General features: G+C 44.2%; 1 protein-coding gene across 1 annotated transcript in view; it reads left to right on the forward strand.

The window, feature by feature from the left end:
- Positions 1-9,520, forward strand: part of AKAP12 (A kinase (PRKA) anchor protein 12) — a 135,472-nt gene extending 125,952 nt beyond the window's left edge. Inside the window, exons 5-6 of the mRNA XM_006882799.1 lie at positions 4,524-5,006; positions 5,079-9,520. Of these exons, the coding sequence (XP_006882861.1) occupies positions 4,524-5,006; positions 5,079-9,520 (4,925 nt within the window). The remainder of the gene's footprint in view (positions 1-4,523; positions 5,007-5,078) is intronic.
- Positions 9,521-15,832: the final 6,312 nt, after the last annotated feature.

Consider the following 15,832-nt stretch of genomic DNA (forward strand, 5'->3'; position numbering starts at 1 on the left):
CCACTGAGAAGGGGAAATGCTGCTGAACGCCGAGGAAGAAAAGAACATATGGGCTGCCAACAGTCCCTCATAGGCAGACGATAAAATAAGTCAAAGGGTGTAGAACAGAGTTACTTTTTAAATTTCATGTGATCATATATATTTTTGGGTTTTTAAGAAACTACAGTATGGAGTTGTGCTCCTAAAACGAAGGGGGCACCCCACGGGAGGCACGTGTTTGGCCGCTTGGAGAGAGAAAAATAGGTAGTCTCCTCTTGTGGGATTTATAGCTTCAGAAAGCCTGATGAAGAGTCACTTAACTGTGAGTTGATTCCAACTCAGAGCCAGTGACTTTATAAAGAGAGTATCAGAGCATTGCTGAGTTGTACTAGAACTTTCAGGAACTGTTGTCTCAGGTGGCAACCCTTTCATCATCTTTGTTATCTTATTTTTTATTGCCAATAGTCCTTTAGTCCTAGGGGGTTTTTTTTGTTTGTTTGTTTGGTTGTTTTGTTTTTTTGGTTTTTTGTTTTTTTGTTGTTGTTGTTTTAAATCCAACCATAGAAACGCTGGCACATGGAGGACAGACGGGGAGGTGAGAATGGTTGTGCGTAACCTCAGCTGGCAAAATAGCTCTGCATTTTCTAGTTTTGATTTTAAAGTTTTATATACATTAGCATTCATGACTCATGTGTACCAGAATTTTTTTTTCCTTTGTATTCAACTCAGCAACTAAACTCGTTGGTCTGAACAGAGCAGACTCCTCGCTGACACTGCAGCTGGTTTTCTGAGGCTGTGAGGTACAAGTCTATGAGAGGAGACTGCCCACCTTTCTCCCATGGGGCAGCTGGTGAATTCAAACTGGCAGACAAGCCTGAACTTTGAGTTACTAGCTCATCTCACTATAGATTATATTTTTTTTCCCTTTTACCATCTTCTTTTTAGAAAAAGTAGGGCGGTTTTATGTTAGAAATGTTTCTGGAAAGTTGTCTAATTGAGTATGCTTTTCTATTTAAGGAATCATTCATGGAGATTGCTTTTAGTGGTTTAGAAAAATGTTTTGAGTAGGTCACTCATGGCGACCCCATGTGCACAGTAGAACTGTCTTCCACAGGATTTCTGTGAGTGGACTTTCCAAAGCGCATCAAAATTAACAGATTTAGTTCCAAAGAAGTACACCACTTACAATAGGAAGAATGGCAACTCATAGCATTTCTTTCAGATATCTGCTTTATGAAAAAAATAATGGGGAGTGTTTATGATTTAAAATGTAAAAGAGTTTGAGACATTCTTGTTGGAATAATTGTGTATGTCTGAATTTTTCTTTCTCTTTAAATATTTGCCTCACTGTTCAACGTGGATGGTAATATTTCTTCTTTATCTCTAAAGTCTACATTTGGGCCACAAATGTGTATTTTATAGTGATTATAAAAAGAAGAAAGAAAATCCTTTTGGGAATTGTACTTAAGAATAATGAGATTTTTGGGTTTTCTCCAAACCAACACATCTACCCAAGATGCCTAGTACTCAGTTAATCTCTTTCGATGCTCCCTTACATGCTGGTGTCAGAATAAGGGCAGGTGACTGACTGATTCCTGTAGTTCTCACAGGTAAAGGTATAGACAGACTATGGCATTGTCCCAAAGCAGTGGGACTGTCTAGCACTGTAGCAGATGGGCACTGTTTAAATCACACCCTTTCAGTATCCTTTCCTGCTCTCTGCAATATTAGAGGCCAAAATGGGCCACAAGTTTCATCTTGTAAACAGTGAAAAATCTGTTAGAACTTACAGGGCCTTTGGGTTTGCTCCCCATAACCTGTCCTGACCCAGGCACAATGAGATGAAAGTCCGCCTACTCTTGTACCAGCCCCAATCCATAGTGTCTCCACTGGCTGGCTTATGTGGAAGTACATTGCCAGATCTTTCTTCCGAGTCCAGCTGAAACCTGTTGCTCATCATAGCAGCGTATAATGTGCCATATCATAGTACAGAGGACCTTGCAACAGGACTCTGTGTGCCTGGCCTGGGGCTTGATTTCAGGGCACTTTGGACTGTTTCCTATTAATACAGGTGTCTTTTTCAAAATGAAGTCAATTATATAATGGAAATTTGTGGTCTTAGATCTGTAATATTTCATACGCTGTTGTTAGGTTGTTAGGAGTCAACTACACTTCAGGGTGATTCTATGAACCACAGATCTGACCTCTGCCCTGTCCTGCCCAGTCTCCCCTAGCTTCGCTGCGCTTTGCCACTGGGTCAGTCTGTCTCGCAGAAATGATAAAATGCAGAAATAATATAGTTGGAAGGAATTTGTGGATTTGAAGTCACCTCTGTAAGATGGATTGAGACACAGTGACTGCACCATTGGGCTCATGTGTGTCAGAGATGATGAGGATGGCACAGAATAGGTCAGGATTCAGATGTGTTGTGCATTGGGTCCCAGGGAGGCGTGCTCGACTCAACAGCACCTAGCAATGACATTGGTTCTATATTTCAAACATTTATTGCTGTTCTCTCAGCGTTGGGATGAATGCTAATGAATTACAATGACCAGGCCTCATTTTATGCTGACAGTGTATGAAAATCACTGTGTCTATTTAAATTACCTTTTGTGTATTACAAAAAGCAGTACATGTCCTGTGTAATAGAGTATTAGACAGTTCAGACAAGCCACATTCAAATATGGCACATTCCCACCCACAAAGACATATGTGAGCGTGTGTACATGTGTGTGTTAAGGAGAGAGTTTGTTTTCAAAATAAAAATAGGGTCACACTGTTAACGTTCAGCTTTCATTTCCATGAAAATCCTTCAAATCTAATTACAAATCACACATTCCCCCTCAGAAGACCCTCAATGATTATTTAACTGCTTTGTTCTAATCAATAGCTTCTCCAGGACTGTGTCTAGTATGACTGGTTAAGTTCCTTAAATCTCTTATTAAATTGCATAGACTTTCTTCCCTGACCATGCTTGTTTTTAAAATATCAAAACATCATAAAAATGTAATAAACAAAAAAAATGTAATAAACACCCATCTTACCCTCAAATCACTGTGTTTCTATTTTGCCACATATTCTTCTCCCTTGCTTTCTCTTTTCTTCCTAAGCTAATGAAAAGCTTTTTCTCTCATTCGTTCCTTTTTTTTTGTCCTTTGTGACATTGACATTTCAAGTCAGGCTCATAGTTTTACCAACGCCCTTCATCTGATTGCTTCCTCATGATTGGATTCCATTAAATATTTTTTTTCCAGAACATGACCTCCATGATTTATTATCCTCCCTCAGGAAGCAAGATGGCTGTGTGGCCCATTATTGGTGATGTTAAATTTGATTGCCTGGCGAAGGTGGCGCCTGCCTGACTTGTCAATCATAAGGCACTTTCCCTTTGCAGTTTAATGAGTAGTCTGTTTTGATGTTCTGAAACAGCGAGTTTCCTGATGACCCATTTGCTTTCCTATTTCTTAATGATTCTTGACTGAATAAGTTGTTACATTGATATTTCTAAACAATAACTAAATTAAAATTCTCATTTAAATAACTTTAAAATTCTAAGGAGAACTTGAATAAGAAAAGCAAACCCATTGCTGTTAAGTCGATTCCCATAGAAGCCCTGTAGGACAGAATCAGACTGCCTAAAAGGGTTTCCTAGGATGCAAATCCTTAATATCACTGTTAACAGATTGTTTTATTCAGTGTGCCAGCTATCACTGGCATTAATCTGTTTTAAGATCCCTGGTTGGGCCAACTGGATTACCTTCCAGTTGGCTTGTGTGTCCCTGAGACCTGCTCCTATATGTTTTTAAGAACCCGCTTTCTGTCCTTGTATTTTCCGTACCTGGGCACTGGATTTCCCCAAAGATCACTGATCCATTCTGGAACTTCTGAAGACAACAGAGTAGTTATATGGAACATCATTCTCTTTAAAATCTAAAGAGGATTTGTCAAGACTTGTTTGTATTCTTACTTACTCCCCTTACCTCTGTACTTTCTGTACAGCAGAAGCTCTATCTCAAGTGTAATTTATTCTAGTTGAAAATCATGGATGTGATTTGAAGCTCCATTTTGTTTTGCAAAGGAAGATACAATATGTAGCTGACCCACTATTCATGATGCTTACAAGTTACTTGTACCTGTCTAAGTACTTGTGAGTCGGTTTTGTTAGTGCACCCTTTATACGAAAAAGGGCAGAGCAGTACCTATGAGCCTTTAATCATTAAAGGTCATTTGAAAAAGCATCTGTGCAACAGTAAATGGGGGGGGGGAGGAAAATGTGCAACAAAGAATGAATGAAAATCCAACTTTTCTGAAAACTTTCATTAAAATCACAAAATACTTTTTTTTAAAATAAAAGAAGCAGCTGTTAAGTAATTTATTAAGGTTTTCAAATACCATTAAGACAGTTACCGATCCTGGAATTACCCTTTTTGGAAGACAGAGAAGGAGATCTTTAAAGAAAGTATTATGTTATGTACAAGTATTAACATTTCCTGGATTTTAATAATAGTCCTCTCTCCACTCTCCCCTCTTTTTGTCGTTAACAGTTGGCCAAAGAGAGTCTGAAGATGTTACTGAAAAAGCTTCCAGTAAAGAGACGGCTGCTGACTCCGCAGCTGTTCAAGACCTCACAAAGGACGGGCAGGAAGAAATGCCGGAAAGAAGTGAGCAGATTCCTTCTTCGGAAGACAGTCTAGATGAGTTAACACAATCCAATGAGCCTCAGTCTAACGATGTTGGATTTAAGAAGGTGTTTAAGTTTGTAGGCTTTAAATTCACTGTGAAAAAGGACAAGGCTGAGAGGTCGGATGCTGTCCAGCTGCTCACGGTCAAAAAAGATGAAACAGAAGGGGCAGAGGGCTCCCAGGGGGCTGGCGACCACCAGGAGGTCAGTGTGGAGGCCGGAGAAGCCACCTCCAAGGAGAGTGAACTTCAGCAGTCCACTGAGAAGGCCACTGACCAGGCGCCAAGCGAGCAAGGCCACTGCGAGGCCACTCTGCCCACCAAGCCCAATGGGGCAGCAGTAGAGGGCGAGAAGAAAGAGGGAGAGGGAGACGTAAAACAAGGAGATGAAAAGCAAGGGGATGAAAAACAAGAAGGAGACGAAAAACAAGAAGGAGACGAAAAACGAGAAGGAGACGAAAAGCGAGAGCCAGGAAAGTCGCCAGAATCGCCATCCAGCCCCACGGCCAACGAGACGGCATCACCCTTCAAAAAGTTCTTCACTCAAGGCTGGGCGGGCTGGAGGAAAAAGACCAGCTTCAAAAAGTCAAAGGATGAGGACCTGGGGATTACTGAGAAGAAAAAGGAACAAGAGCCTGAGAAAGTGGACACGGAGGAGAAGGGGAAAGCTGAGGCCTCTGCCACAGAGCCAGCCAGTGCCTCGGACCAGGGGAAGACGGAGACCGAGAGCAATGCCAGGTTATCGGCTGAGTACGAAAAAATAGAGCTGCCCTGTGACCACGACCTCCAGGGACCCCCTGAAGAGAAACAGGCCCCCCTGGCCACAGAAGTATTCGATGAAAAAGTAGAGATTGTTGCCCAAGTGCATGTCAGCACGGAGGAGAAGACAGAGGAGCAGAAGGCGGAGGCCGAGACCTCGCCTCCCGAGAAAGCGGAGGAAACGACCGCGGAGCTGCAGGAGGCCGAGCCGGCCGAGGGGCTGGTGACCACAGAGGGGGCCCCAGCAACCCAGCCATCGGAAGCCAGTCCTGAGGACAAGCCCAGGCCCCCCGATGGGCTGGTGAGCGAGGCGGAAATGCTGGCGGCCCAGGAGCGCACCAAGGCGCAGGGGAGCCCCTTAAAGAAGCTTTTCACCAGCACGGGCTTGAAAAAGCTGTCGGGGAAGAAACAGAAAGGGAAGCGAGGAGGAGGAGGCAGCTGCGCGGACGAGGAGTCCCCAGACAGCGCCGAGGACAAGGGTGACAGCTCGGCGTCATCCCCCGACGAGCCTGACGTCATCACGTGCGAGGCGGCCACGTGTGACGCAATCACGTGCCCCGACCAGGCGCCCGCGGAGGCGCCGCAAGATGGCGACACCGTCACCGCTGTCTCCGCCGCCGAGGAAGGGGCGGCCTCAGACGGCGAGAGGAAGAGGGAAGGGGTCACCCCCTGGGCGTCCTTCAAGAAGATGGTGACCCCCAAGAAGCGGGCGCGGAGGCCTTCAGAGAGCGACCGAGAGGACGAGCCTGAGAAGACCAAGAGCTCCACGCTGTCCTCGGCCGAGAGCGCCGCCTCCGAGATGCAGGAGGACGCGAAGGGCGGCGCCACCGAGCCCAAACCGGAAGAGCCCAAACCGGAAGAGCCGAGGCGCAAGGTGGACACGTCCGTGTCCTGGGAAGCCTTGATCTGCGTGGGCTCCTCCAAGAAGAGGGCGAGAAAAGGGTCATCTTCCGACGAGGAAGGGGGTCCCCGGGCCGCTGGCAGCGGGGCCAGCCAAAAGCCAGACGAAGCTGCCAAAGACAAGGAGACTGGAGTTGATGCCACCCCCGCCCAAGATCACGATCAAGGTCAAGGTGGCTCCTCCCCGGAACCAGCAGGAAGCCCTTCGGAAGGCGAGGGCGTGTCCACCTGGGAGTCCTTTAAAAGATTAGTCACCTCCAGGAAAAAACCCAAGGCCAAACTGGAAGAGAAGAATGAAGAGTCAGCTGCAGGGCCTGCCGTAGACCAGTCGGCTTCAGATGTTGAACCTGGGAGAGAAGAGTCCTGGGTTTCTATTAAAAAATTCATTCCCGGCAGAAGAAAGAAACGATCAGATGGCAAACAAGAACAAACCACGGCTGAGGACACAGGCCCATCAGAAATCAACGAAGAGGATTCCGAGGTCCCAGCTGTAGTGCCCTTGGCAGAGTATGATGCTGTTGAACGGGAGAAGATGGAAGCCCAGCAGGCCCAGAAGAGTGCCAAGAAACCTGAGGCAGAGGTGGCCGTGCATGTGTCAGAGGAGCTCAGTAAGAGTCTGGTTCAGACAGTGACTGTAACTGTGGTTGATGGGGCAAGAGCAGTCACCAGTGCTGAAGAGAGATCTCCTTCCTGGATATCTGCATCCGTGACAAATCCCCTTGAACCAGCGGAAGACAAAGCCAAGGCATCAGTAGAGGCGGTACCTGAAAGAGAGCTTGCCACTGTTGCCAAAACGTTGCCAGAGGGCAAAGATGCCAGTGATGATACCATTGCTAAAGAGGTGGAATTCACTTCTGAAGCTGTGACAGTTGCAGAAACCACCGAGGTGTTTTGTGTTGAAGAAGGGACTGAAGCGTCCGGTGCTGAAGAGACCACAGAAATGGTTTCAGCTGTTTCCCAGCTCACGGACTCACCAGACACTACAGAAGAAGCCACACCAGTACAAGAGGCAGAAGGAGAAATGCCAGATCTAGAAGGCCTAGGGAGGCGGACTCAGGAGGTCCTGGAGGCGGTGGTAGAGAAAGTGAAGGGAGAATCACAGCTGCCTGACTCCAGTGGCCCAGAAGACACAGCTCAGGCTCAGGCCCAGGCCCAGAATGTAGACTCAGAAGTTTCAGTGAAAGCAGAAGAAGCAAAAGATTCTAAAGGGCTGGAAAGTTTGGAAAAAGTCTCAGAGAGTGTAGAGTCCAGTGGTCTTGTAAGTACTTCTCCAGTGGAAGCCCTAGTTGAGGGCAAATCACAGGAGATTATGGTGGAGCAGGCTGTTACGCCTGACTCAGGTGAAACCCTTACAGACACTGAGACCAATGGAAGCACTCCAGTAACAGAGATTGAAGCTCCAGATACCACACAGCAAGACAAGATCAGGGAAGTCCAGGAAGAGGGTGAGATTTCACGTTGTAGACAACCAGAACTCCCAGATGCAGAAGCAGTTCCTACACAGGAAGAGATGCCACCCTTATCTTCCAGTGCTCAGTCACAGCAAGAAAGTGAAGAGCTATCAAAGGTGGAAGATGCTGTAGGACATACAGATAAAGAGGTGCCAGTGGAAACTCTACCCATTCTGTCAAAGACTGACATGCTTCACCAGGCTGACCAGTTTGCTGATGAGAAAACCAAAGACCTACCCTCTGCCAAGGGACTTGAAGTATCTGCAGACACAGACATAACAGTCAGTCCAAAGAGCATAACTGAAGCTCTTCATGAAGTTACTGAAAAAACTGAATTTCAAGAGACTGTGTCTTATTCTGATAGTATTGAACTCCAGAGTTGCACTGAGTCTCTCCCAACGCCAGCAGAAAGAGAAATGGTAGGTCAGTTAGAAAGGGAGAAGACAGTTACGCAGCTAACCCAAGTTGATGATGAGAAACTTGAGCAAGAGCCAGCAAAAGCCATACCAGAAGACCTCAGTAAGCCACCAGTCCAGACAGTTCATGCAACTGTTGTAGATGAAGTAACCTGTTTAGAAGAAAGCTCTCCTGCTTGCCTAGTACAAGAAGAGGCAGTATCCACCGAAATTCAAGTTCAAAACTCGGATGCATCGATTCTAACAGTTGCAGCTGTAGAGGAAAAGGTTGTAGGAGAGACTGTCAAGGCTTTAGAAACAGTAGCTGAAACACTGGAGTCTGCAGATGCACAGTTGGTACCTGAAGGACAATTCTCTGACAAAGATCCTGACTCCAGTGCACAGCCCGGGGAAGATGCAGTGAGCAGAGGGATCACAGCTCAGGCAGCAGCACCACCAGTAATAGCATCTGCTCCTGCTGCTGAGAAAGGAGCAAGTCCTTACCCAGAAGGAGACGAAACTGCGTCACAGAAAGGGAAGCCAGATGAAGACCAACCACAGATTGCTAGTCAAAAAATCGAAGAGACTGTAACACAAGATGATGATGCAAAGACAAAAAATAGGCTTTTAGAAATTGAAAGTGAGAGCAGTAAACTGGTACACAACATCGTGCAGACAGCTGTTGACCAGCTCGTGGGTACCGAAGCCACGGTGCCTGAGGTGATGCTGGATTCCTCAGAGACACAGGCTCAGGTGATGGTAGCTGATGACCAGGAAGCTGGGCAGAAAACCGAGAAAGAAGAAAGTGCACAGGACAAAACACCAACCACCCCAGCCAAAGAAGAATCTACAAAGAAAACAGTAGCCACTGTGGAAGTGACACCTCCTGCCATCTCCCAGGATAGGAGGGAGGTGACAGAAGAGATGATAATTGTTGATGGGAAACATTACAATGCAAATGACCAGCAGCCTCCTGAAGCAGTTGCTGTCCCATCAAAGGAGATGAAAGATGCCATCAAAACAAAGTCATTGAGAGAAGACGATGATGGTACTGCTTTGGGAGAAAGAATTGAGAAGTCACCCTATGAATCCAAAGGTGACGAGAAAGGAGATGCTGTTGATTACAGAGAGAACCAGCAAGCAGCCCGAGAAGATACAGATGCCTCTGGAGACTTAACCAAAGAGTCCCCAGATACAAATGGACCAAAGCAGAAAAAGAAAGAAGACATCCAAGGAGTGGAGTTCCAAGAAGGAAAAGTGCACAGCGAGCCAGAAAACGAGATCAAGACACAGCCAGAGGAGGAGATGCATAAACAGGAGAGGGAGCCTGCAAAACCAGAGCTGACAGAATCCTGAAACAGCGTGTAAGTAAACGTCCTTATCTACTCTAGTGGTTTTCCCCTCCTTTTTGTTACTAGTTAGTTGCCAGTTGTGATGGAAGCTGGAGTTCAGATAATTAAAAGTTTATGCAAACCCTTTGGAGAAATAGCTATCAACTAGATAGACTTAGGAGATTGTTTGGGGTTTGGGTTGTTTATATTCCCTCATTGAAACCATGTTTAGTTTTGTGGTCATAAGAATGAAGGCTTCCTTTATTCTCAATGTGACAGCTTTAGAAGAAAATTAAAGGGCATGTGGACTTGTCTATCTGCATGTTTGTCTCAGAGATGTAAGGGAAAAAAAATATTGTGCCCATTCAGCAAAAGGTGATCTAGTGTTGAATGTATTTCTTTCAAGTGGAAGCTGAAAACAAGTTTATATCAGACTGCTGAAAACTGATAGTCTTCTAGAAAACAGTGATTTCTCCTGCATTTAATCATTTCCCAGAGCATTTAAAGAGTCTGTTGTGTTTGGGAAGTTCAGTTACTGGTCTTGCGGGAGCAAAGCATAGTGTATATGATACAAAGGATATGATGCTAGCAAAGGAGAGGAAAACCTTCAGTTAGGTGGATTGACATGGTGACTGCTGCAGTGGGCTCTTGAGTGTCAGGAAGTATGGGAATGGCGCAGGATAGAGCCGGGTTCAGATCTTTAGTTCATTGGGCCACTATGAGTCGTGCTCAACAGCATCAAACAACAACCACAACAACAAACCTTGACATTGCTAGGGCTAGAATTTGAATTTGCAACTTTGCCTTTTGATAAAATGAGAAAGCCGTCTTTATTTACTTTGATCCATCCATCCTTTTGCAGTTAGACACATTGGACATTTGCAAGACCAGAATGTGAAAACAGAAGACAACGGATGCTGCTGATGAGACTCACGATCAATATTTCAGAACTTGGAGAAATAAAGAATAGGCACATCGGCCGATCTCATTCCGAGACCCCCTGACAATCCTGAGGCTTCATCGGGAGCGTTGGCTTTCTCACATTCCCTCTTTTCAAGCCTCCCCTGTTATCTGCCCTTGCTACCATATAAAGTGTCTGACTTAATGCCCTGAATTCCTAACCTGGAACTGGATTTGGCAATACCTAGTTCTGCTTCTCAAACTGGAGTTTCATTCTTTGTGTATTTATGTGTATGTCCTAAGTAATCCCTCTGTATCTAGTGTATATTTTTTTCCTTACTGTTTAAAGGAATGTGCACAGTAGTACCTGCCTTTTGTATCACACAATATGCAACAGGCCACACAGCCATGGGGAAGCCCTCGGAAGCTTGCAGCATCAGTTAGAACTTGTGAAAACAGGGCTTCCAGAAATAACATTCCTGACCAAAAGGTAAAATTCTGACCTTAAATATTTTGCCAACAATTAGATCAGCATATGTTATTAGTCTTAATTTGGTCACTTTCATCTTCTGCACAGTGTACTGAAAACTTAGAATCATCTTTTCAAATTGTCCCATAGTTAGTGTGAATCTCTTCTTTTTTACCCAGTAGAGTTTTGGAAGGCAATGTTTCTCAGTAGAGGAATAACTTTGAATCTTTCCTCCTACTTGTTAAAATGGTTTGAACAGATACGTATGCTTCCTCCCAAGGCAAAGTGTTGTTTTCATGTTCTGAAGAAAAGGATTTGACTGTTGAGGTTTTTATTCTAATTTTCTCTGCTGGCTCTGATTTTCACACACAGCATGAAGTATGGCGGGTTCTTGTAAAAGGCGATTTTGATAGATCCTGGATTGTGTCTGTGCCATATTTGTGCTCACTCTTATAAAAACAATGTTGGATTATGTTAATTTGGAAAATTTGTGGTTTGACAAATGATTTAAATAAAATATTTGCTTCACATAGATTTTCTGGTTTTATTAGAAACCTAGGAAGTCTGGGACACATTAACTGGATTCTAAAAGCAAGCTAGCCTCCACTTTCTTGCCTAGTATCCACTGCACTGCAGAGTTCACCACTTGACAGTGGTCTAGCTACATGTTTGAGGACATTGGGGCAGAGATGCAGCTGTTAAGATCAATCATTCACTTTCCAGACTGGTGTTTCTGGTACAGTTCTACCATCTGGTGATGTCATAGTCAATTTCTGTGTCAGTATTTTTGGCTTTACATTGGAAAACCAAGACCTGTCTCTGGAAAGGAATTTTGAGAAGGCTATTTAGTAAAATACACTTTGCTAAATGGTGAGTTGGAATTTTTTTTTTTTAAAGATGTCAAAATTACTGTAATGAGTCATAATATCTGTTTTGTCAGACAGTTGTCACACCACGGACAGCCTGTTACCTGGCTACTGCAGAGTGCTGACTTTTCAGCCTAGAACTGGCCTGGCATATTGACTTGTTAAGTTTTACTGAGGTACAAGACCTTTTACTCTAGTTTGCAAACTTGAATCTCAGCATTCTAGAAAGCCTGCACTGTTAGCCAAAAGAAAATTTGTTACTGAAACTGGAAGATAAGGTACTTTCTCTTAAATTTGCAAGCTAATACTCTAGTAATAATTTCTTTTAATTGGCCCTATTCATTAGATTCCTTTTAACAGTCTTGTCTATGGAACACTGCCCTTTATCACAGGCTGTTCACCTATATGTATAAGAGCCACTTATAGTTAATTCACGGTAAAACTTCAAAATTCCTGAATTTAAAAGCCAATCTAATTATCTCCTCCCTAGGCCGATTTGAGACTTAAAAACTAGGTGTTGGTGTCAGTTTTTAAAGATCACTTAACACACACTAGAGATGCCAGCACGGCTTGGTAAAACACCTCACAACAGCTCAAAACACAGACGGATTTCCTAACTGCTGTTTCTAAACAGGTTAAAGAGCTGTGTATGTGGCAGGAGAGAGTTGAAATAGAAACGCTTTCTCCTGCAACCCATTTATGTTTGACCTTCTGTTAACCCCATGGGGCCTGGCCATCTTGACCAACACTCATTTTCCAGTAGTGGTTGCTTATTTACTGTGCTTTTGTACCAATATCTGAATGTGCCCTTGATAACTTCTGTACAAATCTGTACCTTATGTCCATTAAGCCACCTTTGATGTATCTTCACTATGAACATCAACAGTAGCATGAAGACACAGTTGTTTTCTCTTTATGACGCTGCTGTTAATTTATGAAGTACCTAACATTTCACGTGTAAACTGCAGAAGTTGGAGCAAGTGCCTATATTTTGCTATTTTTGGCGTTCCTACGGAGCCATGTACGATAGAAAACAATGCAAGACTTGTAAACTCTCGCCACTTCTTGTAATTGAGGAATAGAAAATGTTCCCCTCAGGTTATTTTGCTAATGGTACAGGGGATTGCCCCTCTGTACATAGACACTTTGTTCCAGTATTTTCCTTTGATGTTAGGGACTGGAAGCTTTAACTTGGACTGTAAGCTCAAAGCTCAACAGGACAGTATTTGATTCCTAGTTCTGTTTGGGGGCAAATTTTCATTTATCTAAATAAAATGCAATCTAATTAAATGGCATGGGTTTTCTTTCCATAATTGCACCTCGATTCAGTTCTGATTGCTCTTCTTGTGATACGCATCACACGTGTAGTTTTTTGTTGTTGTTTTTCTTTTTCAAATTCTTTTTTTTTTCAAATTGGATCCAACTGGCACAGGATGAGATTGCCCGTCCTTCTCCAGCAGAGCATCTGTACCTGTGTAGTTTTATCTTCAATTACATAGCCATCCTTGGTGACATCACGTCTGTCCACAGAGCATAATGGGAGTTTGAAATACATTGGAGATATGTTTGGATTTACAAAGATCTGTGTGTGTGATTCTGAACCTTTCTAGGTATGAAAGCCCTACCAATAATCAGAGTTAAAAGCCCTCTTTCCAACACTTCAAGAAAGGAAATGGGCATAATCCAAAAAATGCCTGTTAATGAAAGGCTGGAACCTAAATCTAGTAAATCATGGTGTACCAAGGGGTGGGGGGAGGGAGAGAGGAGTGATATGCTTCTGACTTCACCAACTCCACAAGGGGGAGCAGTCCCCAACAACATCCACAACGCAAGACTGATTCCCATGAGGTAAGATGTGTCCCCGCGCTCCCACACTAATTCTAACGCCAACTGTCCTTCCCAGGGTGGTGCTGCCCCCCTGCAGCCTCTAATCTGTTGCGGTGGCCACACATAACATGCAGATCATGCTCATGATGGGGTTTATTAAGGGAAGTTAACGCATCACAATTGATATTGGAAACAGGATACAGTTCTTGGTCAGGACAGCTTCTCAAGCATGCCCAGATGCCCTATAGCCTTCAGCCATGAGGCTTCCTGCCTGTGTGACAAATTTCTGTTAATTATGGTGTCTCTGCACCCAGTCCTCCAAGGAGCTGGGGCGAAGGGCTCTGGCTTCAGCTCCGAGGTGCAGCAGGTCCCAGTCAGCTCTGTGGCACCTTGGTTTCCCACGAATGCTGCATTGTCTCAATCCTGGGCTGCCTCTTGTCTTGAGCAGGAATCTCTGTTGCCCAGAAGAACATAGTGTGCATGCTAGGCTTCTTTCTTGCTGGTAGCAAGTCTCCTTTTTTGCTCACTTTAAGTCTGACGGGCTGGTAAAACTGGCCAGCCCCCTCAGTAGTAGTCTACACCTTTTATTTGCATGTTTCCACCCAACCACATAGCTCAAGTCAAAGGCAGTGGGCTAAGAAATCCATTTTGGGCAATAAGCCCATGACACTACACCTGGACATGGCCCTGATAGACAACCTGACATAGTTCCTGTACAGCTGTCAAGTGGTTAGTCCCCCTCTTACCACCAAATTCCCTGGCTACACTATTGTGACTGGAAGGTGATCCTGGACCCTGCCTTGACATAAGAAGAAGTTAAAATGAAGAACATCAGCTTTGAAGTGATAAGAACACAAATTTAGATAATGCAACAAAGATTGGAGAGACTGCATTGATGATGGTAACCATGACCTTTTGTTTAGTGAGCGCTATCTCTATTAGAAAGGAAATCTCTCTATTCTCCAAACAGGCATCTTAACCTTGTTAGACACTATGACATTATGAGGATTATCTTCTAACTGCCATATTCTTCCACTGTTTGTTCACAAATTTCAATGGTAGAGGTAGTTTTTAATCCAGTTTCTTAACAAAAGCTTCAGTATCTAGCATACATTTGGAGATCAGAGATAAAGTTGACTCATGTTCAAATTCCTCCATAGCATTTTCAAGGCACAACCTTTAGGAAGCACGTCACCAAACCAGTCTTCTGACGTGCCTTTGGGTGGCTTCAAACTGCTAACCTTGTGGCTAGTAGTCAAGTGCTCAACCTTCTGTGTTACCCAGCCTAACCAGAGAAAATACCATTTTATGAATGATAAAGCCCCCAATGTGTTATTTCTCCCATAATGTGTCCTTGTGGAAAGAAGCTGCACAATCCCAGAGATACATGGTTCAAATCCACCAGCTGCTCCATGGGAGAAAGATAGGCAATTCCCTTCCATGTGATTAATTGCCCTGAAGCAGGAAGAGGAGGAAAACAACAACAGCCCTAACTCTTCATCCTGTGTCTTATTTGTTCTAATAATTCCAAATTACATAGTGTCATAAATGAATTGAACTTTGCATCATAAACCAACACTATAAATTGAAATACTACCTTGTGTCTGCGCCTTCTTATCCCCGTCCAGCAGGGATTCCCACCCAGTGTCCCTTTGTTGGTTTCTGAGCCTATGTTAAAAACTTTGACCTTTTTGTCAACTGTTACAAGTTACACACTAGGCCACCAGAGGTCCCTTCAGGCTCCATAGTAGGTGTTAATTGTCAATCTCTTGGTGCTATTGGTAAGTGCTCTCCACCGGAAATCTTGCCTCTCCTGTGTCATCCTCACAATTTCTACTATGCTTAAGCCCACTTTCAGTTACTTTCAATCCATTTCCTTGACAGTCTTCCATTCCTTAGATGACAGTGTTGTCCCCTTTCAAGGATATTCTGAACATGCTCAGAGTATGAGAAACAAATGGCACCATGGTTGCCTCTAAGGAGCATCTGGACTCTACTTACAAAGCAGACTGTTTGTTGGCAGTCCGTGGTAGGTCTCCAGGTGATGCAAACAGCTCAGAGCATTGCACTGATAACCCAATGGCTGGCAGTTCAAATCCACCAGCTATTCCATGGGAGAAAGAGAGGCAGTCTCCTCCCACGCAATTTACAACCTCTGAACTGAATACCTGCTGGAAGGTCAGCTATGAAAGGGACTCGTGTCATGAACAAACAGCACCACAAGTGTCCCAAAGGCTGGTGACCAGCATCCTCTGTGGCCCATGGCAGGGATGCT

Source organism: Elephantulus edwardii, unplaced genomic scaffold (assembly GCF_000299155.1).
Source record: "Elephantulus edwardii isolate Elephantulus edwardi_28Jun2011 unplaced genomic scaffold, EleEdw1.0 scaffold00024, whole genome shotgun sequence".
NCBI classification, from domain to species: Eukaryota; Metazoa; Chordata; class Mammalia; order Macroscelidea; family Macroscelididae; genus Elephantulus; species Elephantulus edwardii.